The following is a 27,000-nucleotide window of genomic DNA, read 5'->3' on the forward strand; positions in this document are numbered from 1 at the left end:
TACCCCAAAAATTTCAGAACTTGGAACACGTCAGATCTGTTTTTTCCAGCCATGAAAGTAGACCAGAAGATCTCCGGTAGGTGAAATGGTAAATGTGATGTGTAGAATCATGTACCTGCCCATCTCTCCATTTACATGTACAGTATGTGGTTTGCAGATTTCTTGGGGGGGTGGTCGGCTCGCCACTGTGTCCCACATAATTTTATAGAGGCCTGCTGGTAGGATCATTGGCTCCGGTCTAATATGGCCTTAGTATGTGTAAGTACGCATGTGAGATAAGGACCTTAGACTGTAAGCTCCTTGAGGGAAGGAGCTGATGTAAATGTACAGTTTTCAAAGTGCTGTGTACATTGTCGGCACTATACAGATAAAACAAAAGCAGAGGGCACAGAGAGTAGTATAAGAAAAAACAATATAATATATAAAATGACATTTCTAAAGGAATAAAAGTCATTCCAAAATTGCTTGCGGCTGTAATGTAATGTCGGGTCTCGGCAATATAGATAAAAATCATTGAGAAAAAAGGCATGGGTCCCCCCCTCCCCCAGCCCATTACCAGGCCCTTTAGGTCTGGTATGGATATTAAGGGGAACCACGCACCCAAATTTAAAAAAAAAAAAGGCGTGGGGCCCCCAGACCCTATATACTCTGAACAGCAGTATACAGGAGGATGCGCAACATTTTGAAGGCTTTGATGACGGTACCCAGGTTGAGGAAGGGAGGAACGTGAGCCTAGAGAGAGGGGGTGCCCAAGAAGGACAAGAAACTGGCAGTCGTGTTCCCCCAGCTGCAGCATACTGCCAAGTTTGCTCCAGTGATGAGGAGGGAGGGGATGATGAGCTCACTGACTCTACTTGGTTGCCTGATAGAAGAGAGGAGGAGGAGGAGGCACATCTCCAATGAGGCAGGATGCCCTCCAGGCGGCAGCTTAAGGGCAGCCACCCTATTGCATCACACCGCAGAGCTAAGCAGGTGCAGGGCACTGCTGACTCCCTGCATATTTTGAAAAGTTCTTTGGTTTGGGGCTTTTTTTACATGTGTGCAGCAAATCGCACCGTTGCTGTTTGCAACATTTGTCTGAAGCGTATCAAGCGTGGCCAAAACAGCAGCCGCTTGGGCACCACATGCTTGACCAGACATGTGACAACCTCCCATGCAGTCTGTTGGCAACAGCACTTAAAAGACCCAAGAACAAGGCGGACCTCTCCTTGCTTCTCATCAGCTGGGATCTCCAACCCCACTATACCTCCAGTCCTCTCAGAAACCTGCACTGAGAGGAATAAAGGTATATAAATAGGTGTCCCAAGTACTTGCGGCCAATCTGCTAGTAGTACACCAACATCCGATTTTAGCAGGCAAATTTTCCTACCCCAGTTGCTAAACCGTCGAAAGAAATTCGGTCCCAGCCATCCACGTGCTCATCGTCTGAATGCTAGCTTGGCCAAATTGCTAGCACTGCAACTGCTGCCTTTTCAGCTGGTAGACTCTGCCCCTTTCGTGAATTTGTGGAATGTGCGGTACCTCAGTGGCAGGTTCCCAAACGCCATTTCTTTTCACGGAAGGCCATTCCGGCTCTCTACCAGCAAGTGGAAGGCAATGTCTTGGCCTCGTTGGACAGGGCGGTCAGCAGTAAGGTGCATATTACCGCTGACTCATGGTCGAGCAGGCATGGACAGGGATGTTACCTTTCTTTCACGGCGCACTGGGTAACTCTGCTGGCAGCTGAGAACTGCATGGCCTCCCTGATCCTGCAAAGCCTGCGAAAGGACTCTAGGATTCGTGGTATCGAGGAGAGGGATCATTACTGGCTGGCAACCCTTCTTGATCCACGTTACAAGGGTAAGGTTGCAGAACTTATCGAGCCTTTGCAGAGGGAGCAGAGGATGAAACATCTTCTGGAGGCCTTGCAGAAAGGTTTGTGCAATGCGTTTCCAGAGCCTGGGAAGTTACAACTTCCTGGTGCTGGACAACGTGTTGCTGAGGCTTCGTTCAGTCACAGAAAGAGCGGTGGAGAAGGTGGCCGGCTGACCAATGCCTTCAGACAATTCTTCAGTCCTCAGCGCCAAGGTCTGATTGGTTCCAGCAACCATCGCCAGCGTCTGAATTACATGGTGCAGGAATATCTAGGGGCAAGATCAGACTCGGAGACCTTTCCAACAGAACATCTACTGGGTCTTGAGGATGGACCACTGGCCAGAGCTTGCTCAATATGCAATTGAGCTACTGGCCTGTCCTGCATCCAGCGTTCTTTCTAAACGCACATTCAGTGCTGCTGGAGGCTTTGTAACCGATCACAGAGTGCGCCTGTCCACAGACTCTGTTGATCGGCTCACATTCATATAAATGAATCAGTCTTGGATCACCAGCTACCAAGCACCTGATGCTGATGTAACCAATTGATTTTTCTATGGATGTGGGATCCCTTGAAGACTGCAAATGCTGAGTGACTATCCTATTATGCTGAGTGACTATCCTATTCCTCAATCTTCATGATGATTGCTTCTAAGAATATTTTTGGTTCAGGGCACCACTACTGCCTAAGGCCCAATTTTTCTGCCCCTGTTTAACAGGGGCCTGTAATTACAATTTTTGATCAAATATTTAACAGCAGGGCTCATTCCTGCGCTCAACAAGAGTATCTGTGAGGGTTTGAAGTGTTGTGGCACCACCACCACTGCCTAAGGCCCAATTTTTCTGCCCCTGTTTAACAGGGGCATGTAATTACAATTTTTTATCTAATATTTCACAGCAGGGCACGTTCCATCAACCACCAAGAGTAACTGTGAGGACATACAGATTTCTGGTACCACCAACACCTAAGGCCCAATTTTCCACAGAGTATATAGGGCAGGCCGCATAGTATATACAGGCGGTCCCCTATTTTCAAACATTCGACTCACAAACGACTCCTACTTACAAACAGAGGGAGACAACAGGAAGTGAGAAGAAATCTACCCCTAGGAAAGGAAATTCTCCCCTGTAAGAGTTAATATTGGAAAAAAGGTGTCTCCACTGATGCTTTATCACCAACCCTTGTTTCCCTAATAACCCAAAATTTTCAAAATCCAATTGTTATTGGGACAGAAAGTGAGGTGAAATCTTCTGAAGAGGAGCACAGACAGCAAAACAAATGTTACTGGGGTAATAACCCTTCCTTATGTTATTCAAAAAGCTTAAAAATCGATTTTTTTGTCTGGAGCTACACTTAAAAAATGTACCTGTTCCAAATTACAAACAGATTCAACTTAACAACAAACCTACAGTCCCTGTCTTGTTTGTAGCCCGGGGACCGCCTGTATACTGCTGTTCAGAGTATATAGGGCCTGGGGCCCCACACCTTTTTTTATTTTTAACTTGGGTGCGTGGGTTCCCCTTAATATCCATACCAGACCCAAAGGGCCTGGTAATGGGCTGCGGGGGGGGGACCCATCCTGTTTTTCTCAATGATTTTCATCTATATTGCCGGGACCCGACATTACATTACAGCCGCAAGAAAAACAAAAAACAAAAAACAAAAACAAGTTTTAAATGACTTTTTTTCCCTTAGAAATATAATTTTGTGCAGGGACTGTTCTAAACACTGGAAAAATGAGCCACTTTACAGGCATACTATAGACACCCCCCAGGTACGATATTTAAAGCAATATTTCACTTATATTTTTTCACTTTAAGCATCATTAAAATCACTGCTCCCGAAAAAAACGTCCGTTTTTTAAACTTTTTTTTTCCATTGATACATGTCCCCTGGGGCAGGACCCGGATCCCCAAACCCTTTTTAGGACAATAACTTGCATATTAGCCTTTAAAATGAGCAGTTTTCATTTTTCACGTTCAAGTCCCATAGACTTTAATAACGGTGTTCACGTGTTCGCACAAATTTTTTGCCTTTTCGCATGTTCTGCCGCGAACCGAACCGGGGGGTGTTCAGCTCATCCCTATTCAGCACTGCACTACTTTAACTGACAATTGCCCGTTCGTGTGACACTGTACCCAAACTAAATTTATTTTATTTTTATATATTTTTTTCACACAAATAGAGCTTTCTTATGCTGATATTTGATCAACACTAAATTTATTTTTATTTTTTTATTATATGAATTTTAAAAAAATTTAAACAAAACCAAAACAATATTTTCTATTTTAGGTTATAAAACATATATCCAATAAAATCTAATTTCTTCATAAATTTAGACCAAAATGTATTCTGCTACATGTCTTTTACTTTCTGCTTTAAAACATTTCAAATAAAATTTAAAAAATCGAATTTCTTCCTCAGTTTAGGCCAATAATGTATTCTGCTACATATTTTTGGTAAAAAAAAAATCCCAATAAGTGTGTGTTGATTATTATTATTATTATTATACAGGATTTGTATAGCGCCAACAGTTTACGTAGCGCTTTACAACTTGAGGGTAGACAGTACAAATACAATACACTTTAATACAGTAGGAATCAGAGGGCCCTGCTCCTTAGAGCTTACAATCTAAGAGGGAAGGTCAAGAGATACAAGAGGTAATAACTGTGGGTGATGTGCTGATTGAGAAGATAAATGTACAGTTGTTAGGTGGGGGCAAGATGGGCTTCTCTGAAGAGATGAGTTTTCAGGGATCGTCTGAAAGTGGATAAAGTAGGAGAAAATCGGACGGATTGGGGTAGAGCATTCCAGAGGATGGAGGAGGCTCTGGAGAAGTCCTGAAGGTGAGCATGGGAAGAGGTGACAAGGGAGTTTGAGAGCAGGAGGTCTTGGGAGGAGCGAAGAGAACGATTAGGTTGGTATTTTGGTATTGATTGCTTTGTGTGAACGTTCTAGCGTCTACAATCTAATATATACACTGGAATGTATGCAACTATGACGCTATACTGGTAATGGCAGTGACTGTGATAGGGTGGCGGATGAGCGCTAACTGACACTGACATCACCAGTGACACTAATACGGTGATCGGTGGTGATACTATACATTGTCACTTTACTAATGACATTGGCTGGGAAGGGGTTAACATCTGGGGCCGATCAAAGGGTTAAATGTGTGCCTAACATTGTGTAATGTGTGGTGCTTTTACTTTACCTTATGGCTGTCTCTTCTCCCTGCAAAGCAGGGAGAAGAAGCAGGCATATCCCTGTGCTGGGAACACAGAGTGTTTGTAAACACGGGACTCTGTTCTGTGATTGGACACAACCGATCAGCAGGTTTCAGCCAAAATCATTGGTTGCAACCTGCTGAGTAACGAGCGCTGTGTCCAATCACAGCACGGATCGGCAGGGGGGTGCATGCACACCTCTAATACCGGAAGCAGTCCGGCAATATACAGGTACATTGTCCTGCTGCCGCTGGCCTGCAGTAAAATTACAGCGGCTGGGCGGCAATTGGTTAGAAAAGTTTACCTGCCCCCCCTACTCTTTGATGCCGCCCCCTACAGAAAGTCCACTTGTCCTCTAGATGGCGATCTTCCTCCAAGTTCAATGACGGTCACCATCCTTTATTCACAACTTTTCTGAGCCTAGGCTGTCATACACACATTGGGGGGGTCGATTTACTAAAAGTGGAGAGTGCAAAATCTGGTGCAGCTCTGCATGGCAGCCAATCGGCTTCTAACTTCAAGGTTGTTTAATAACGCTATAACAAAAAAACCTGAAAGCTGATTGGTTTCTATGTACAGATGCACCAGATTTTGCACTCTCCAGGTTTAGCAAATCAACCCCAATGTCTGGGGGGTGCATCTCCACATTGACCTGGGCTCACGGCTTTTTTTTTTTTTTTTTTTAAGTCCTAACAATAAAAGTAAATATGTAGAAAACCAATTTACATTCTATTTAAGGCTAAAAACAACTGAATAAAGACACAGGCAATCGCATCCACCTCGAAACCGGGCACTTTCACCCCCTTCCCACCCCCAGGCCAATTTCATCGCTGTCGTACTTTGAATGACAATTACGCGGTCATGTAAAACTGTACTTATGACATTTTTCACCCACATAGAGCTTTCACTACTGGGGTTTTTAATTTGTTGCTAAACAAATGAAACAAATGAGCCCTGAAATGAGGGTGAAAAGGGGCACAGGTGGAGGACACAGCACACTGATGATGTGGAGAAGTAATATTATGGTGGACACTGGACAGAGCACATCAGAGACTCTCTGTCCCTGCCTCTCCTGCATGCCACGGCTTAACCCTCCGGGCTCCAAACGATGTCCTCCTCTCACTCTGATATCCCCCCACAGTACTCGCCTCCTCCTTACCCCTGCTTGGCTCCTCTGGACCTCTCGGCCTATGGCGAGTGCATTGCAGGAGCCACGACCGCCATAGTGTCCTGATTGTCTATTCGAAAATGGCGCCGGGCGGCGCCATTACGTTACTGCGCATGCGCCGCCCGGCCGAGTGCGTACGAGCTTTCCCGAGCCCGGTTGGCTTCAGGACGGCGCATGCGCAGTTGCGTGGTTGGCTCGCGGCCATCTTTTTTACGAGCGCCGGTGCCCATAACGGACTTTAACGGCCAGCCCGAAAGGGGGGGGGGGGCGGCCGCGAAAGCCGAGAAGTCGCCGCAGGAGCGGCGCCGCCCCTGCACCACTGCTGCCCTGAGGCTTGGCCTCGGTGGCCTTGTGAGAAATCCGGCCCTGGCTGTTGGTTCACCCTTTATCACTAAGGATGAACTGCCCTCAGCCCTATCCGGGTTAGAGCACAGGATTGCTGGCAGGATTGCCTCCATCCCACAGGGTGGCAAGAAGCGTGTCAGATCCCCCTCCCTGTAGTCTCCTAGTTTGGAGCAGGAATGGGTTGAGAATGGGGAAGAGGTAAAAAGCTTAGGATTCAGTGGAGTCTCCTTCCGAGCAATCTGGACAAGAAGATATCCAGTGAATATCTGCCTCGCAGTTGCAGAGGCCTCTCATCCAGACCCTGACCAAAATGGTTTGTTCTGCCTTTAAGTTGGCTCTTTAAAAAACAGAGGTAACTGAGTCCCCCTGGTTCTCTCTGGGATCCCTGAGGCCTCTTCAGCCAGCACAGTATTTCCCCCTACACCCCCTGCTGGAACAGGCAGTGTATGCCAATTGGGAAATCCTGATACGACCTTTATTTCCTCCTAAAAGGTTTCCCTTTCATATCCCATGAATGAAAGGTCTGTTAAAAATGGCATGCCAGCATGCCAGCAGTAGAAGCAGCAGTCTCTTCCTTAAATAAGAAAATAACTCATCCGGTAGATGATGCAAAGGGGCCTGAAAGACCCTGTGGACAAGAAATTAGAGTTATTAAGGGCCTTCTTTTTTTCTTTGACCAGTTCAGCTATTTCAGCCAGCTGTTGTACATATGCGCAGACTTTATGGCTAAAAAACTGGTCAGCCGAGCTTCCTTGTAAAAAGTTATTAGCAGGTTTTCCCTTTTATGGAGAATATTTATTTGGTGATTGCTTGGACAAATAGATCCAAAAGATTTCCGGTGGGAAGAGTTCTCTACTTCCTGTGAAGAAAAGCACCAGACATCCCTCATTTAATACTTCAGGGACTGCCTCATCAAAGGTCTCAGCATCAGGGTGGTTCCGCCGCCCACAGGGCACTAAGGCCAGGGCTAGAAAAAGCCCTGGGTCTAAAATTCTTCTAAACCCAGCACCAAGCCCTCCTTTTGAGGGGACGCCCCAACTCCATCGAGTGGGGGGAAGGTTGCTGGACTTTGCGGACATTTGGAATACAACAATTCAGGATGAATGGGTCACCTTAATTGTATCTCGCAGTTACAGGCGGGAGTTGCGGGGGATGCCCCCCCCCCCCCCAGAGGTTTTTAAGATCCAGCTTCCCCTCAGATCCTCTAAAAAAGAAACTTATTACTCCAAGCACTACATCACCTAGTGCATCAAAGAGTAATTGTAGAGGTTTCGATACTCGAAAGGGGCACAGGGTTTTACTCAAACCTGTTTACGGTTCAGAAACCAAACAGGGACACCAGGCCCATTTTGGACCTAAGATCCCTGAACAAGTATCTAACGATACAATTCTTTCAGATGGAGATTGTTCGCTCAGTAGTAACCTCACTTCATCGATATAAGACGCGTATTTACACATACCTATTTTTTCAGCCTCACCAGAGGTTCCTACGTTTTACAGTAGAGGAACGTCATTCTCAGTTTGTGGCTCTACCCTTCGGACTGACTACAGCCCCTCGGGTATTTACAAAGGTCCAAATTTTACAAATTACAAATTTAAAAGGTTCAAAAGTACAAAGTACTGGGCTTTTTAAGAGCCCAAGGGATTCTGGTGCTCAGGTACCTGGACGACCTCCTGCTCAGAGATGAGGCTCTAGAACAAAGCATAATACACAGTACCGTTTTTAAAGAGCTTATGCTGGATCATAAATACCGAAAGGTCAGACTTGAGACTAGCTCAAAATTTAAAGCATCTAGATTGATCCTAAACACGTCCTCTTTTGAGGCAGTGTCCTATGCCCAGTTCCATACCAGACCCTTACAACAAAGCATTTTGTTGGCTTGAAACAGGGGAAGAAAAGTCCTGGATTATCCAATGTGCTTATCCCCTCAGCCATCCTTAAACCTAAATTGGTGGCTGCAAAATCAGAACCTGCGAAAGGGAAAATCCTTTCTCCCAGTAAGCTGGAAGGTACTGACTACAGATGCCAGTCTCTCAGACTGGGGAGCAACCCTAGACGGGCTCTCAGCCCAGAGGTGATGGTCAGGAACAGAACAGATCCTGACCATCAACGTCCTGGAATTACGGGCAGTACGTCTGGCCCTACACTCCTGGACGCTGAAGCTTCAGGACTATCCTATTAGAGTCCAGTCCGACAAGGCCACTGCAGTGGCATATATAAACCACCAAGACGGTACCAGAAGTCGTTCAGCTCTAAAGGAGGTGAACTACATACTTGCCTGGGCAGAAAGATATGTGCCAATGATATCGGCAGTCCACATCCCGGGAGTAGAAAACTGGAAGGCAGATTATCTCAACCGCCAGCAGAGCTGCCTGGGAGAATGGTCCCTACACCCAGAGGTGTTTCAGGAAATTTGCCAGCATTGGGGATGGCCAGAGGTCGACCTACTGGCATCCAGATTCAACAACAAACTACAACAGTTTGTCTCTCCGACAAGAGAGCCCAGACAATTGGAGCCGACGCTCTGATAGTTCCATGGAGCCAGTACTCCCTGGTTTATGCTTTCCCTCCGATCCCTCTCCTTCCACTTTTGTTACACAGGATTCGGAGAGAGGGGGGTCCCAGTCATTCTGGTAGCGCCAGCCTGGCCCAGAAGGCCATGGTTCCCAGAGATTGTCAGACTGACAAAAGACGGACCATGGACGCTTCCACAGCACCCTGACCTACTGTCTCAAGGTCCTATATTCCACCCCAATTTACAGTCTCTAAATTTGAAGGCTTGACTATTGAAGCCAGGGTGTTAAAGGACCGAGGCATCTCAGAACCAGTGATATCTACCCTAGTGAATGCTAGGAAAGCTGTCACTAGAAAAATCTATCATAAAGTCTGGAAGACTTCTATTGCTTGGTGTGAAGCCAAAAGATGGAATCCATGAAGATGTGTGATTGGGAGAATTCTCTCTTTTCTACAGTCAGCTGTAGAATACAAACTGGTTTTGAGTACAATCAGAGGTCAAGTTTCGGCCCTATCAGTATTCTTTCAAAGGCCTTTAGCCTCCCATTCACTGATCCAAACCTTTATGCAGGGGGCAACTCATTTGCTTCCCCCTATTAGGTCACCAACGTGTCCTTGGGACTTGAACTTGGTACTGTCTGTATTACAGAAACAACCATTTGAACCTATTAAGGAAATTCTATTAGACTTGCTGTCACGCAAGCTAGCCTTCCTGATGGCCATCACCTCGGCTAGAAGGGTGTCGGCCCTTTCGTGCAAGGAAGCATATTTGATCCTTCACCAGGACAGGGTCGTGTTACGACCTGTTCCATCCTTTTTGCCAAAAGTGGTGTTGGCTTTTCATTTAAATCAGGACATTATTTTGCCTTCTCTTTTTCTCTCAGCCTAACTCGGCAGGAGAGACGGCTGCACTCTCTGGACGTTGTCTGAGCAGTCAAGGTAGATTTGTCTAGATCATGCAGAGATCCGAGGATCAGACTTTCTTTTTGTTTTTACAAAAGGACCCAGGAAAAGGGCAGACAGCTTCCAAAGCATCCATTGCCAATTGGGTCCGTCAATTAATCATTCAGGCCTACGGGCTGAAACCTAAAGCTCCCCCTTTCGGGTAAGAGCTCATTCTACCAGGGGTGTAGGAACCTCCTGGCCTTTGCACCATCAAATATCTGTGGCTCCGATTTGTAAGGCTGCTACCTGATCATCAGTGCATACTAGGGTTGTCCCGATACCACTTTTTTAAGACCGAGTACAAGTACCGATACTTTTTTCAAGTACTCGCCGATACCGATTACCGATACTTTTTTTTAATGTCATGTGACAGTTTTTTTTTGTATTTTGTAAACAAGTACTTTTTCTCCTTTACTGATGTGTGCTAATGAGGCTGCACTGATAGGCTGCACTGGGGTGGCACTGATAGGCTGCACTGATAAGGCGGCCCTAATGTGCAGCACTGTTGGGCACTGATAGGATTAAGTGGCACTGATATGCAGCACTTATGAGCACTGATTAAGCAGCACTGATAGGTGGCACTGACTTATGGGCACTGATAGGTGGCACGCACTGATGGATGGGCACTTATGGGTGGCACTGACTGGCTGGCACTGATAGATGGCACTGAGTGATATGCACTGATAGGTGGCACTGATTACGCAGCACTGATAGGTGGCATGCACTGATGGGCACTGATGGGTGGCACTGATAGATACCACTGAGTGATGAGCACTGATAGGTGGCACTCATTATGCAGCACTGATAGGTGGCACACACTGATGGCTGAGTACTGATAGGTGGCACTGACAGGTGGCATGCACTAATGGGCACTGATACGTGGCACGCATTGATGGCTGGCACTGACTGAGGCGCACTGATAGATGGCACTGATGAGCAGTGCACTAATAGGTGGCACTGATTATGCAGCACCGATAAGCACTGATAGGTGGCACTGATTATGCAGCACTGATGAGCACTGATAGGTGGCACACACTCTTGGCTGGGCAGTGTCACTGAAAGGTGGCACTGACTGATGGCCACTGATAGGTGGTACGCACTGATAGGTGGCACACACTAATGGGCACTGATAGGTGGCACACACTAATGGGCACTGATAGGTGGCACACACTAATGGGCACTGATAGGTGGCACACACTAATGGGCACTGATAGGTGGCACACACTGATGGCTGGCACTGATAGTTGACGCTGACTGATGAGCACTAATAGGTGGCACGCACTGATGGGCACTGATAGGTGGCACGCACTGATGGGCACTGATAGGTGGCACGCACTGATGGCTGGTACTGACTGATGGCTGGCAGTGGCACTGGCTGGATGGGCACTAACAGATGTCATTGATTGATGGCTGGCACTTATGGGCATGAGACGATTTACTTTTCTATGCTGCCTCTGTGACGCCCATTTTGGTACATTTGGTTCAGCCTGAACTATATGGGCTGGGTGTAACAAGATGTCTGCTGCTGGCAAGGTGTACCAAGATGGGCGTCGGGATTTTTAAGCACTGATGACGTTGTAGCAGCAACATGGAGCGTCACTTCCATTACCGATGTGACGGCTCCGGTCGCCGAGCCCTGCACTCTTTGCTTGAGGACGCGGAGAACTCGCTCTCTGCTCAGCTCTCTGCTCCGCTCGGTGACTCCGCCCTCCGCCCGCTGACTCCACCTTCCGCTCCACCCGCTGACTCCGCCCTCCGCTTCGCCCGCTGACTCCTAGTCTCTCCCAAGGTATCGGCTTAGGCATCGGGAGCATTTGTGCGAGTACAAGTACTCGCGCAAATGCTTGGTATCGGTCCCGATACTGATACTAGTATCGGTATCGGGACAACCCTAGTGCATACATTCACAAAATTTTATCAAGTGGATGTTCGGGCAGCCGAGGATTTGGCTTTCGGCCGCAGTGTACTGAGGGTTGCCGTATAAAGTTCTGATGGCTATTGTTTGGCAGGGTATATCCCTCAGCTTAGAGCCCTTGCACACTGGGGCGGTTTGCAGGCGCTATTGCGCTAATAATAGCGCCTGCAAACCGCCCCGAAAGTGCCGCTGCTTTCATTCCAGTGTGAAAGCCCCGAGGGCTTGCACACTGGAGCGATGCGCTGGCAGGACGGTAAAAAAAGTCTTGCTAGCAGCATCTTCGGAGCGGTGAAGGAGCGGTGTGTATACCCAATCAATGGGACGGCGCGGCTATACCGCCGGCAAAGCGCATCTGCAGAGGCGCTTTGCGGTGGTATTTAACCCTTTCTCGGCCGCTAGCGGGGGGTAAAACCGCCCCGCTAGCGGCCGCATTCCGACGGTAAAACGCCGCTAATAATAGCGGCGTTTTACGGCCGACGCCGCCCCAGTGTGCAAGGGCTCTTAAGGCTATTGCTCTGGGATGTCCCAGCAGGTAATGAATATTAGCCTGACTGTGTCCCATGATGTATGAAAAAGAAAATATGATTTTTTTCGTCCTACTTACCTGTAAAATCCTTTTCTTTAGAATACATCATGGGACACAGAGGTCCTCTCCCCTCTTTTTTTTTTTTTTTTGAGGGGAGAGGACCTCTGTGTCCCATGATGTATTCTGACAATGATGAATTTTCTCCCATGATGAATTTTGACAAATTTCCAAATTTTTCAATTTCCGAAATTACGAAATTACAGATTTCCGAAATGACGAATTTCCGAAATTACGAATTTGGAACATTTTGGAAATTCGAATATTCGAAATTTTATACATTTTAAGATTCTAAAATTCGGAAATTTGAAAATCCAAGAATGGAAATCTGAAAATTCAAAAGAATGAAAATCCGAAAATTCAAAAAAAATGAAAATCCGAAAATTCAGAAATTGGAAATTCATAAATCCAAAAATGAGAAATTCGAAAATTCGTAACTTTGGAAATTCGTAACTTTGGAAATTCGTAACTTTGGAAATTCGTAACTTTGGAAATTCGTAACTTTGGAAATTCGTAACTTTGGAAATTCGAAACTTTGTAAATTCGAAACTTTGTAAATTCGAAACTTTGTAAATTCGAAACTTTGGAAATTCGTAACTTTGGAAATTCGAAACTTTGTAAATTCGAAACTTTGGAAATTCGAAACTTTGTAAATTCGAAACTTTGTAAATTCGAAACTTTGTAAATTCGAAACTTTGTAAATTCGAAACTTTGGAAATTCGAAACTTTGGAAATTCGAAACTTTGGAAATTCGAAAATTAGAAATTTTGGAAATTCGCAATTTTGGAAATTTGGAAATTGGAAAATTTCGGAAATTGTAACATTTCAGAAATTCGAAATTTCATAAAGAATGAAAATCGGAAAATTCAGAATTCGGAAATTCGAAAATTCGGAAATTTGGAAATTCGTAATTTTGGAAATCCGTCATTTCGGAAATTTGGACATTCAAAACTTCATAAATTTTAAAATTTGGAAATTTGAAAATCCAAGAATAAGAATGAAAATTCAAAAGAATGAAAATCCGAAAATTCGGAAATTAGAAAACCCGAAATATGGAAATGTGAAAATCAGACATTTGGACTTTCGGACATTCGGACTTTCGGACAATCCCAAATTTTCGAAAAAAAGCAAAAAAACGAATAAAACGAACACGAACAAATTTTTTGTCAGTGCGCATGTCTAGTGCTTGCTACAAAACTGATGTGCTTCCCATATGGCAGGGGTTATATTGGGAGGGTCACTTCCTGTCTCAAGATCTTTGATCTACCAGTGTCGTTCACCTGATGATGAAGTATAACCCAGCAGGTAATGAATATTAGCCGGGCCTCTGTGTCCCATGATGTATGAAAAAGAAAAGGATTTTACAGGTAAGAATGATGAAAAAATCCTTTTATTTATTGCTGTTTCTTTACAGGTCCGGAAGTGAAAATTTACAGCGGTGGAGCGAGGCAATAAATAATGGAGATCGGAATGCCATACAGCAGGTCAGCCAACAACTTTACCTATTTCTCCTTTTTTTTTTTTTTTTTTTTTTTACAATCTAAAGAGGTATTATTGTGGTTCTAAAAGATGAAGGTTTTCTTTACCTTAACCACTTCAGCCCCGGAAGGTTCTACCCCCCCCCTTAATGACCATGCCATTTATTGCAAAACGGGAGTGCATTACGTTAACTGACAATTGCGCGGTCGTGCGGCGCTGTACCCAGATAAAATTGATGTCCTTTTTTTTCCCCCCACAAATAGAGCTTTCTTTCGGTGCTATTTGATCACCTCTGGGATTTTTTTTTTTTTTTGTGCTGCAAACAAGAAAAACAAACAAACAAAAAAAAAAAACAATATTTTTTTACTTTCTGCTTTAAAACATTTCCAATAAAAAAATGTTAAAAATCGAATTTCTTCCTCAATTTAGGCCAATATGTATTCTACTACATATGTTTGGTAAAAAAAAAAAAAAAATCCCAATAAGTGTATATTGATTGGTTTACGCAAACGTTATAGCGTCTACAAACTATGGGATTTTTAATTTATTTTTTACTAGTAATGGCGGCGAGCAGCGACTTATAGCGGGACTGCGATATTGCGGCGGACAGATTGGACACTAACTGACACCTTTGACACTTTTTGGGGACCTGTAACACTAATACAGTGATCAGTGCTAAAAATATGCACTGTCACTGTACTAATGACACTGGCTGGGAAGGGGTTAAATGTGTTCCTAGGGAATGCTTGTGTACTGTGGGGAAGGCATAGATCCATGTCCCTGATTAGCAGAAACACAGGATCACTGCCTTCCCTTCTGCCTGTGTACTCAGTAATCAGGGGGTGGCGGCGGACAACGAGTCCATGATACCCGGCGCTGGGCTCCCGCTGTGTGTAAATCTTAGTGGGGGCAGGTTGCTGTTGGCGCACGTGCACACCCCAGACCCGGATGTATCAGATCAGGTGCCGGGTACGTGATCTGGCACAGAGCGGCCGCCCTGCCGCAGTATATCTGAGGTGGGCGGTTCACAAGTGCTTAATGCATTCTTTGCATTTTCAAAAGAATGGGCTGAAATTGCACTGCCCCCAGATCGCATGTAAATCGCACAAGAATGCCCAACAACATTGTACACAATGGTGTGAACGACCCTAAAACTATATTACAAACCCAACCCTTGTCTGTATATTAACACCTTCCTGCCCGGTCCATAGCAGAATGAAGACCGGGAGGGGGCTTTCCCGTTCTGAGTGGACGTCCTTCAGCACGGGCCACTGGTAGCGCGGCGATTCGTGGTGCGTTGTCCATCGTACACACCAACATCACCGATCTTGGTAAAGAGCCTATGATGTAGGCGTTTTACCATGTGATCAGCTGTGTCCAATCACATTATCGGCTTTCCTCTCCTTACACTGACAGCGCGAAAGGAGTGGAGAGCCGATAAGAGGCATTCCTCAGTGGGGAGATGTGTCCCATCAGTAATGCCTTTCATTGCCCAACAGTGATGCCCATCAGTGCTGCCCATTAGTGCCAATCAGTGATGCCTATTAGTGCCCATTAGTGCTGCCTATCAGGGCCCATTAGTGCTGCATATCCGTGCCCATTAGTGCTGCCTATCAGGACCCATTAGTGCCCATTAGTGCTGCCTATCCGGGTCCATTAGTGCCCATTAGTGCTGCCTATCAGTGCTGCCTATCAGGGCCCATTAGTGCTGCCTATCAGGGCCCATTAGTGCTGCCTATCAGGGCCCATTAGTGCTGCCTATCAGGGCCCATTAGTGCTGCCTATCCAGGCCCATTAGTGCCCATTAGTGCTGCCTATCAGGGCCCATTAGTGCTGCCTATCAGGGCCCATTAGTGCTGCCTATCAGGGCCCATTAGTGCTGCCTATCAGGGCCCATTAGTGCTGCCTATCAGGGCCCATTAGTGCTGCCTATCAGGGCCCATTAGTGCTGCCTATCAGGGCCCATCAGTGCTGCCCATCAGTGCCCATTAGTGCTGCCCATCAGTGCCCATTAGTGCTGCCTATCAGGGCCCATTATTGCCCATTAGTGCTGCCTATCCGGGCCCATTAGTGCTGCCTATCCGGGCCCATCAGTGCTGCCTATCCGGGCCCATCAGTGCTGCCCATCAGTGCCCATTAGTGCTGCCCATCAGTGCCCATTAGTGCTGCCTATCAGGGCCCATTATTGCCCATTAGTGCTGCCTATCCGGGTCCATCAGTGCTGCCTATCCAGGTCCATCAGTGCTGCCTATCCGGGTCCATCAGTGCTGCCTATCAGGGCCCATTAGTGCTGCCTATCAGGGCCCATTAGTGCTGCCCATCAGTGCCCATTAGTGCTGCCTATCAGGGCCCATTATTGCCCATTAGTGCTGCCTATCCGGGTCCATCAGTGCTGCCTATCCGGGTCCATCAGTGCTGCCTATCCGGGTCCATCAGTGCTGCCTATCAGGGCCCATTAGTGCTGCCTATCAGGGCCCATTAGTGCTGCCCATCAGTGCCCATTAGTGCTGCCTATCAGGGCCCATTATTGCCCATTAGTGCTGCCTATCCGGGTCCATCAGTGCTGCCTATCCGGGTCCATCAGTGCTGCCTATCCGGGTCCATCAGTGCTGCCTATCAGGGCCCATTAGTGCTGCCTATCAGGGCCCATTAGTGCTGCCCATCAGTGCCCTTTAGTGCTGCCTATCCAGGCCCATTAGTGCCCATTAGTGCTGCCTATCAGGGCCTATCAGTGCTGCCTATCAGGGCCCATCAGTGCTGCCTATCAGGGCCCATCAGTGCTGCCCATCAGTGCCCATTAGTGCTGCCCATCAGTGCCCATTAGTGCTGCCCATCAGTGCCCATTAGTGCTGCCCATCAGTGCCCATTAATGCTGCCTATCAGGGCCCATTATTGCCCATTAGTGCTGCCTATCCGGGCCCATTATTGCCCATTAGTGCTGCCTATCAGGGCCCATTAGTGCTGCCTATCAGGTCCCATTAGTGCTGCCTATCAGTGCCCATTAGTGCTGCCTATCAGGGCCCATTAGTGCTGCCTATCAGGTCCCATTAGTGCTGCCTATCAGTGCCCATTAGTGCTGCCTATCAGTGCCCATTAGTGCTGCCTATCAGTGCCCATTAGTGCTGCCTATCTGTGCCCATTAGTGCTGCCTATCTGTGCCCATTAGTGCTGCCTATCTGTGCCCATTAGTGCTGCCTATCTGTGCCCATTAGTGCTGCCTATCTGTGCCCATTAGTGCTGCCTATCTGTGCCCATTAGTGCTGCCTATCTGTGCCCATTAGTGCTGCCTATCTGTGCCCATTAGTGCTGCCTATCTGTGCCCATTAGTGCTGCCTATCTGTGCCCATTAGTGCTGCCTATCTGTGCCCATTAGTGCTGCCTATCTGTGCCCATTAGTGCTGCCTATCTGTGCCCATTAGTGCTGCCTATCTGTGCCCATTAGTGCTGCCTATCTGTGCCCATTAGTGCTGCCTATCTGTGCCCATTAGTGCTGCCTATCTGTGCCCATTAGTGCTGCCTATCTGTGCCCATTAGTGCTGCCTATCTGTGCCCATTAGTGCTGCCTATCTGTGCCCATTAGTGCTGCCTATCTGTGCCCATTAGTGCTGCCTATCTGTGCCCATTAGTGCTGCCTATCTGTGCCCATTAGTGCTGCCTATCTGTGCCCATTAGTGCTGCCTATCTGTGCCCATTAGTGCTGCCTATCTGTGCCCATTAGTGCTGCCTATCTGTGCCCATTAGTGCTGCCTATCTGTGCCCATTAGTGCTGCCTATCTGTGCCCATTAGTGCTGCCTATCTGTGCCCATTAGTGCTGCCTATCTGTGCCCATTAGTGCTGCCTATCTGTGCCCATTAGTGCTGCCTATCTGTGCCCATTAGTGCTGCCTATCTGTGCTGCCTATCTGTGCTGCCTATCTGTGCTGCCTATCTGTGCTGCCTATCTGTGCTGCCTATCTGTGCCCATCAGTGCTGCCTATCTGTGCCCATCAGTGCTGCCTATCTGTGCTGCCTATCTGTGCCCATCAGTGCTGCCTATCTGTGCTGCCTATCTGTGCCCATCAGTGCTGCCTATCTGTGCTGCCTATCTGTGCCCATCAGTGCTGCCTATCTGTGCTGCCTATCAGTGCCCATTAGTGCCCATTAGTTCTGCCTATCTGTGCCCATTAGTGCCCATTAGTTCTGCCTATCTGTGCCCATCAGTGCCCATTAGTGCTGCCTATCTGTGCCCATTAGTGCTGTCTATCAGTGCTGCCTATCAGTGCCCATTAGGGCTGCCTATCAGTGCCCATTAGGGCTGCCTATCAATGCCTATCAGTGCCCATTAGTGCTGCCTATCAGTGCACCATATCAGTGCTGCCTATCAGTGCCAAAAAAATACTTATTTTCAAAATCTTATAACAGAAACTAAGACTTTTTTTTTTCTAAAAAGAAATCGAAATAAATAACCCAGTGGTGATTAAATAGCACAAAAAGAAAGCTCTATTTGTTTAAAAAAAATTTTATAAAAATGTGTACAGTGTTACGGTTACATGACCGTGTAATTGTCATTCAAAGTGTGACAGTGCTGAAAGCTGAAAATTGACCTGGACAGGAAGGGGGAGGGGGGGGGGTTGTCCGGTATTGAAGGGGTTAAACAGAATTTCCATTTCTTCAAAGTCTCAACAACATTTTATGTTTGTTTGCCAACAGTGCTGCCCCTTTATAAGGCATACCAGAATATGGTGCGGAAAACCAGCATTCAGTGTGCGTTTCCCACACCACGTTGCGGTCTGCAGCTGGCGTCAATGTTAAGTTACCGACACCACAAATGCAGGTTGCAAACGCAGTGCGTTTGCCTGCACCAGATCACATGGTACAAAAGTACCATGTGATCCGGTTGCAGCGATTTTGCAAAAGTAGCACTTGCACTATTTTGATGCGGTGCAGTGAGATTTGAAATCATACAAATAATATCGATAAACGTTTTTAACCCCTTGCTTACAGGGCACTCTCACTCCCCCCCCCCCCCCCCCCCCGCCCAGGCCAATTGTCAGCTTTCAGCGCTCTCGCACTTTGAATGACAATTACAGGGTTGTGCTACACTGTACACATAGGACATTTTTATCAGTTTTTTCACACAGAGCTTTCTTTTGGTGATGATTAACCGGTTCCTGACCAGCCGCCGCAGTTACACTGCGGCAGGTTGGCTCCCCGGGGCGAGCCGTCACAGCTGTACGTCGGCTCTTTAAGATTCTGTAGGAGGCGTGCACGCAGTGTGTCTCCGGAGCCGATGTGAGTGCCCGGCGGGCGCGATGACTGCCGGGCACCCGCAATCGCTTGTAAACACACAGATCCCGGTTCTGTCAAGGGAGAGAAGAGAGATTGTGTGTTCTTACTAAGTAGGCACACCGATTGGTCTCCTTCCCTAGTCAGTACCAAACCCCCCACAGTTAGAACACACACTAGGGAACACAACCCCTTGATCGCCCCCCTAGTGTTAACCCCTTTAATGCCAGTGATATTTGTACAGTAATCAGTGCATTTTTATATGAAAAAGGGTGTGACCTGGTACAGACAAATGGTGGGCCTCCATCCCTAATATAAGTTTAAGGGAAAAGAGAGGAAATGGGACTTTAAACGAGGCCCGCCATATCAATTAGAAAAAGAATGGGTACATACAAGTATATAAAAATATATATGTTTATTGGATCACAGTCTAAAATTCATTCAAGCTCTCAAAATTACATTGTAACAATAATTTGGTAGTCACATGACTTATTTTATCTCGCTCATGGCATATACAGTAAATGAATTTACATAATAGACATAGAGAACAATGGGGATATATAGAAAATGCATGTACAAGCGATAAAGCCAGGCATATCTTGGTATCAATCAGCACTCGACGCGTTTCATGGCGTAACAGCCACTCATCAGGAGTGTGATATGATAATGTACTGTAAGAGAATATCAATTATTAATAATAGGGCCCTCTAAAAATGAAGGCTAATAAGTCAAAAATTGATGACAGATCAATGACTTACAACTCTGTCTCTGAGGGTGAGCCCAACCTCTGCATGGGAACTGGTGGGGAACTCAGGCACAGTGCATTTTTATAGCTCTGATCGCTGTATAAATGTCACCGGTCCCAAAAATGTGTCAAAGGTGTCAGATTTGTCCGCTGCAATGTCACAGTCCCGCTAAAAAACGCAGATCGCCGCCATTACTAGTAAAACAAAAAAATAATAAAAATGCCATAAATCTATCCCCTTTTTTGTAGACGCTATAACTTTTGCGATTTTTTTTTTTTTTTTTTTTTTTTACCAATAATATGTAGAGGAATACATATCGGCCTAAACTGAGGACATTTTTTTTTTAATTGGGATATTTTATTATAGCAAAAAGTAAGTACTGTTGGGCACTGGTAGGTGGCACTGATGAGGTGGCAGTGTCTTTTCTTGTGCGGGACCGATGTCCCGTTTACACAAGCCGATTACTGGCTTCTGTTTACATCACGTGATCAGCTGTCATTGGCTGATCACGTGGTAAGGGGTAGGGATTGTCATTAAGCACTGTGTATGCGCCCACATGTGTGACTCTGTAGTCACATGGGCTGCTCGGATGTGATGGGGAGGAAATGCTCAGCACAGAAACTCACTGAAAACTGAGCATGTGCAGAGCTGCCAACACTGCTCTGCAAAATCCCTGTCTGCATTGGGGACATGGACAGGAGGGGGAGATAGAGAACAGCAGAATCAACCAGGTTTTTTGCAGAGTACAGAAAAGGAATCTCATAGTGATGAGTGAGTATGAACAGCATGGAATACACCATTTATTCATCGTTTTTTATGATGTGGGTTCATTGACACTTTAAATTCCATGGGCATTCACCATTTTCAAGAATGAAAAAATAAAAACCCAGCTTATATTTTATTGTATAGTCTTTTTAGAATCCTCATCTCATTCACATGTGTGATCTTCACAGGTCGCTTCCAGCTCCACGAACAGAAATAATGGCTTCGATTTTGAAGAAATACCCCAGCTTGATGCTTATGACCATCAAATTATTATTCAACTTGATTCAGATGACACCGTCCAAATGGCTTCCGACTCCGTGTACAATAAGGAAACGTCAGGGGGGCGTTCAAAAAGCCTTCTAGTATTGGATGAGCAATCTGGACAGCTCAGAGCATTGAAATCTAAGGGAACCAATACTATTGAGATAACGGAGAACACCAAACTTACTGTGGTGGGACATGGAGGGCAAAGAGAAGGAGAGGTGTCTGTTGGTGGGAAAACAGCCGTTCAGCTGGCAGAAGTCATTGCTAAACTTAAGGGAGATTCATCTCCTCTACACTGGTCTTCAAAACAAGGCAGTGTTAAAGAAATAAGTTTTGTTTCCTGTAATGTGGGAGCCGGAGAAAAAGGAGAAGGCTTCGTAAAGAAATTCCTGATAGAGCTGAAAAACAGACATATCACTGTTGATTCAGTCTCGGTTCGCACGGTTGATGTCATAGTAGGAGAGGATGGAAGAAAAGTGACAATTGACTCAGATAATCCAGAATGGGAGAGCAGACACAACCCCGCACACAAGCGCAAATTCTACCTGGACAACAACAACAAGCTCATAGAAGTGAGCGATACAACAGGAAGAAGCCCGGAGTGGCAGAAGATCCAGGACCTTGCTGTGGAGTATGACCCACTTGCTCGAAAAAACATTAAAATCTTTGACCTGTATTATAGAGATCAAAATAATGTTTACCGTAGATTTTCAGATGATCACCTTGCCCAGTTTATAAAAGATTCCATAACGCAACGTTTTGGATCGGAGGTTGACAGTCAACATCTAAAAACAGAAACTCTCACTGTATATAAAGAATCTGGAACGTTTGAAACGGTTGAAATTTCAACTGTAGAAGGCCTGGATGGACTGTTAAATAATATTAAGGATATCATACAAACTGCAAATTCCAAAAGAATGGAACTGCTACAAGGATATAAAGAGCTATTACTGGAATATGGCATACGAGTAGATAACAATATTAATATAAAAGACACATGGAGACAAGTACAAGAACAAGTACAAACTAACTGGAATAAGTTAAAAGAAATGGAAACGCTTTACGATTATGAACAACATGGTAAAATATTGATGCAGCAAAAGAACAAATATAGGGATATCAGGACTTGTCGAGATACAATTCAAGGTGAAATGGCAAAATTTGTAAAGTATTTTCGTTTTAAAGATTACATCTACAGTATAAATATGAAGGACTTTTATGTGAACCTGTATGGGACAACAGACCAAAATCACATTTCAGAAGTCTCAGAACATATTACAAAGATTAGAAATAGAGCGGACAGCCCAGATCATGTTGCCTATAATGAAATGTACAACATGATAAACGGTAAGGATTTTGTGCACATGACAAAACTATGGGTCAGTGGCAGGCAAGATCAAATTGGGAAGATTAATCCTTATGATGGAATGGCTGTTCTGGCTACCCATGTATCCGAGGCTGTCAGAAACCCGGATATGTTTATCACTAATCTCCAACTGTGGGATCTTCACCCGTCATGGGATAAGTTTAGTTACCACAACCCGATGACAAGAGGGAAGACATGGTCAGGAAACCACGCTGCTATAGGACTAGACTACGAGACAACTGATCAGAACACGAAGGAGCAAATCAGGGAGGAAACTCTGTCTGTTCTGAAGGAATGGACAATTTTGAAAAACGGAAAACAATACTTTAAGAGAAATGAAGAACCCAGTCTTACAGAACCAATAGACATGACATTAGATCTAGTAAAAGCAAACATGAGGGATGTGATTGATCAACTAGACGAAATAAACTTTGAGAGACAAATGCAAAAGCCTTTAGCTGAAGATATAAGAAATAATCTTCTAACCATTGAAGAGCAAGGGAGAAAAGATTCTCTTGAGACAGAGTTCCACTTAAAGATGATGGAAGACAGGAAACAACTTGTGGAGAAAATAACTGAAAAAATTAGAGAACAATCACCAGAGGATCTGTCCACATACCAGAAAATGAAGTTGGTTGAGAGATATGGAGAAGGTGTCAAGATAGTTTTGCAAAACAAGCAAAACCCTTCAGAAACAAAGGAGATTTTAATGCCTGATATGAAGGACACTTTAAATTCAGAAGATGTAATTCATTCATATTTTGGAGAAAGCCATTCAGTCTCCAGGAAAATAAATCACGGATTGGGAATCTATGGGACTTTGATGGGTTTTCAAGCTGCAAACCAAATGTTTGCTGAGGGACAGAAATGGGAAGGAGGCGTCATGTTCGCACAGGGTGCGCATGGAGTATCCGAACTGACTGGTATTAATGCAGCCGTTAATGATTTTGTTGGTAACTGTGCCCAAAAATCAATAGCCAGGATCTCTACACATCTAGAGGGAACTGTAGCCGAAGAGTTCACAAGTTTTATGTCTAAAGCTGGTAATGTTGCTAGGGAAGTTCCTGTCCTCTCAGCTGCTTTTACTGCCTTTAATATATACGAGGATCTCAAGCAAGACAGTCCAATAGGAATAGCGGACGCGATGCTTGATGAGGCTATATTTATCACAGCCCTGGCTGGTCCGGAAATGCTTCCAGTAACTGTGGCTTTAACTATAATACGTTTAGGTATTGATCCGCTCTTTCATGAAATTAAGCATGAGCTTGATGCTTTACCTCCAGATGCCAGTGCATTGGACAAATTTGTGGCTGTTATTAAAGGGGTTGGTCTAGCCATAAGAGATATAGGCAACACTTTTCTGGATGTACTGAAACAGATAACTATATTTGGAATGATTTATAATGTTTACAAACTAGAAGAGGAGCATAGAAAGAGCATGGACACTGTGCATGAGCTACAAAATGCTGAAAATTACTTTAAGATCTTAGATGAAAAGGATGGGGGTGCATGCCACAGAAAGATAGACTTTACTCAAGGGGAAAAGTCCGCCTATGGTGGGAACCTAAGAGTTGAGCTAACAGACCACCGTTCAATGATCGTTACCTTGACTGATCCTGTTACATCGCAAAAAAATGTAAAAGAGATCTGGTTTGAGAAAGATTGTGAAACTGAAGATCTAGTTCTGGGAATCGGAGAAGCTGTAAATATTAAAATGCAACAGAAATCTGCAACCGCTTTTTGGTTCATTCCTATAAAAACAGAGGAGGTCATTTCTTCTATGACTCCAGATGACAGATCATTACATGGCACCTACATAGGCAATGCCAAAGCCAACCGCTTCTTTGCTGTGCAACGAAATATCATCAAAGGCCTTTCTTACACTCTTGATAAATATCATTATGAGCTTTATGGGAGAGATGGCAATGATATATTTTATTTAGGTCCACAGATGAGCTTTGTCCATGGTGGGAATGGTGAAGACATTTACTACATTCCCCTTGATGGAGGGAAAACTGAGATTTGTAATCAAGCAACCGACAAATTGATGGATCTTTTAGTTTTCAACATCACATTTCCACAAATAAATGCTAGAAAAATAGGAAACAATCTCAAGCTTTTTTACAACAATCTTCATGAAATACAGATTAAAAAATGGTTTATTGGAGAAGAATACCAGCATATGAGATTTAAAAGTTCAGATGGAATTTTATTTGATGTTGGAAAAGTCGAGTTGAATGGAAACGTTGATTTACAGCCCGTGACTCTGGATTTTTCGAATCAAGATTCTGCCAGAAGCATTGACCTGCAAAACTCAACTTGGAAAACTGTAGTCACTGTCATAGGGACAGACTATGATGACATAATAAGTGGAAACCAACTGAACAATGTAATTCTGGGACGAGGTGGGGAAAATACCATTTCTGGTCGAGAGGGAAAAGACATGTATATTATACAAGAAAAGGGGAGCTGTGACATCATTGATAATTTTGCAAATGATGAGCAAATAGATATAGTTGAGTTGCCTGTAGATTTTGAAAGCCTGAAAGTTACTATAACATTCCCGTATGCTCTGAAGATATGGGACTCTAATAGGAAGATCTGTGTCATCATCAAGGACTGGAAGAGAGGATGGCAATGGCAACACATCATATTCAAAACCAAAGATTTTGTAGTGTTTCAGGTTTCCAATACAACGGCAGAGCCAGAAATCAGCCCACTGATGCTAGACTATAGTGACTCTAAAGAAGGAGTAAATATTGACTTAAATTCCATTCCAGGAAATGAACACATAATGACTGTGATCGGCTCCTCACACTTTGATACAATTAATGGAAATAGTAGAGCAAACTTCATTGAAAAAGGACGAGGTGGGGGAGATTTAGAAGGAGGAGATGGCAGTGATACGTATATCATTGAGTGTGGCTCAGGTACCATCAACATTAAGAATTATGCACAGGATGGTGCAATGGATATTCTTTATGTTAAGGAGAAATACAGCAAACTGAGATTCCGACAACAAAGAGATATATTCCAATCATATTCATTTCGAAGAATTGTGTATTCTTCTTCTCTTTATATTAGTAGTAGTAGTGAAAATTGCAAAATTATATTAAGAAATTGGTTCAGATCAGAACAGCACAGACATTTACAGATTCGGACAGAAGATGGAGTCATCTTTAGCATTCCCAGTGGAACCGAACCCATTATATATTCCATAGATAATTCCAGAGATACATTACCTATGGATGTTTTCGAAACCAGGTTTGGCATATATGAAGGGGTGACCAAGATCTTTGGGCCGCCTAGATACATTGAAATATTTGGGAATGAAAAGGACAACTATATTGACCCAGGGACAAATGGAGCATGGTTATATGGTGGAGAGGGCAGCGATACCTACCAACTAAGAAAAAATTATGAAGGCATTTATAACATCTTAAATTATGCAACTGACTACAAAGTGGATTATCTTGTTCTTGATATCAGCTTTAGAGATATTCAGTACACAATGGAAACAAGTGCTTCATTAACTAAGCAAATAGAGTTAACTGCCCCATCAGTTGCCAAATGGCGCTGTCGCCTTCTTGAATTTGGCAAAGATGAAACTTACAGGCATTTGATAGTGCAGACCAATGATGTGTGGTTCACCTTTTCAAAGGACACCTTAGAGATTCAGCCTTTATTTTCAGACTACAGGCTTCTCAATAAAGAGTTGCATCTCAATCTCTCAGAGGGAATTCTTCATTCTTTACCAACCGTATATGGATCTCTCCAGGAAGGAAACTTCATCGATGGCAATGCTTTGAATAACACAATTATTGGGGGTAAAAATACAGATGTACTCTATGGTGAAGATGGGAATGATGTTCTCCAAGGGTCCAGTGGGAAAGACTACCTTTCGGGTGGACCTGGAGATGACCAAATCCATGGAGGTGAAGGAGATGACCTCATCTTGGGTGAAGCAGGGAACGACCTTATCTATCCAGGTCCAGGAGCTGATACAGTGTATGGAGGCACAGGATCAGATACCTTATTGTTCTTAGGAAACATCAATAGTAAATCTGGTGTGCTTGTCAATTTGCATCTCAGGTTTGGATCAGGAGCGGACGCCGAGGGGGACCTCTACTTTGGGATGGAGAATATACTGGGTACCAGCTATGACGACATTCTTATAGGAAACGATGACAACAATTACCTCAACGGTGCAGGAGGAAGCGATCTTATCCAGCCAATGGGAGGATATGACGTTCTTCATGGAGGAGAAGGGGAAGATGTGTACAACCTCATAGATGCCACCGGCACAAAAATAATAAACAACTTTGCCACGGATGGAAAAGAGGACCTGGTCTACATTGACAATTCTGACACTTTAGAAATCAGGCAGTTAAAATCTAATGATGACCAAGAGATATTCTTCTATTATAGCACAGAACCTGATGCAAGGCTTAGAATCGTGATCAAAAACTGGTACATATCAGAAAAAAGACATCTTCGTTTGTTCAGGAACAGAGGTGGAGAAGTCATGTTATCTGGGTGACAATCGCAGCACAATTTTTAAAACA

General features: G+C 44.8%; 1 protein-coding gene across 1 annotated transcript; it reads left to right on the plus strand.

Annotated features, from left to right (window-relative positions):
• On the plus strand, positions 1-27,000 carry LOC141112837 (uncharacterized). The gene is made up of 3 exons (XM_073605918.1): positions 1-76; positions 13,965-14,034; positions 20,994-27,000. The coding sequence occupies exon 3, from the start codon at positions 21,108-21,110 to the stop codon at positions 26,973-26,975; it is 5,868 nt and encodes a 1,955-aa protein (XP_073462019.1). The 5' UTR covers positions 1-76; positions 13,965-14,034; positions 20,994-21,107; the 3' UTR covers positions 26,976-27,000.

Source organism: Aquarana catesbeiana, linkage group LG11 (assembly GCF_042186555.1).
Source record: "Aquarana catesbeiana isolate 2022-GZ linkage group LG11, ASM4218655v1, whole genome shotgun sequence".
NCBI lineage: Eukaryota > Metazoa > Chordata > Amphibia > Anura > Ranidae > Aquarana > Aquarana catesbeiana.

What these genes read in the sequence shown, in the direction of transcription:
- LOC141112837 (XM_073605918.1), top strand. Translation starts at nt 21,108, where the DNA reads ATGGCTTCCGACTCCGTGTACAATAAGGAAACGTCAGGGGGGCGTTCA.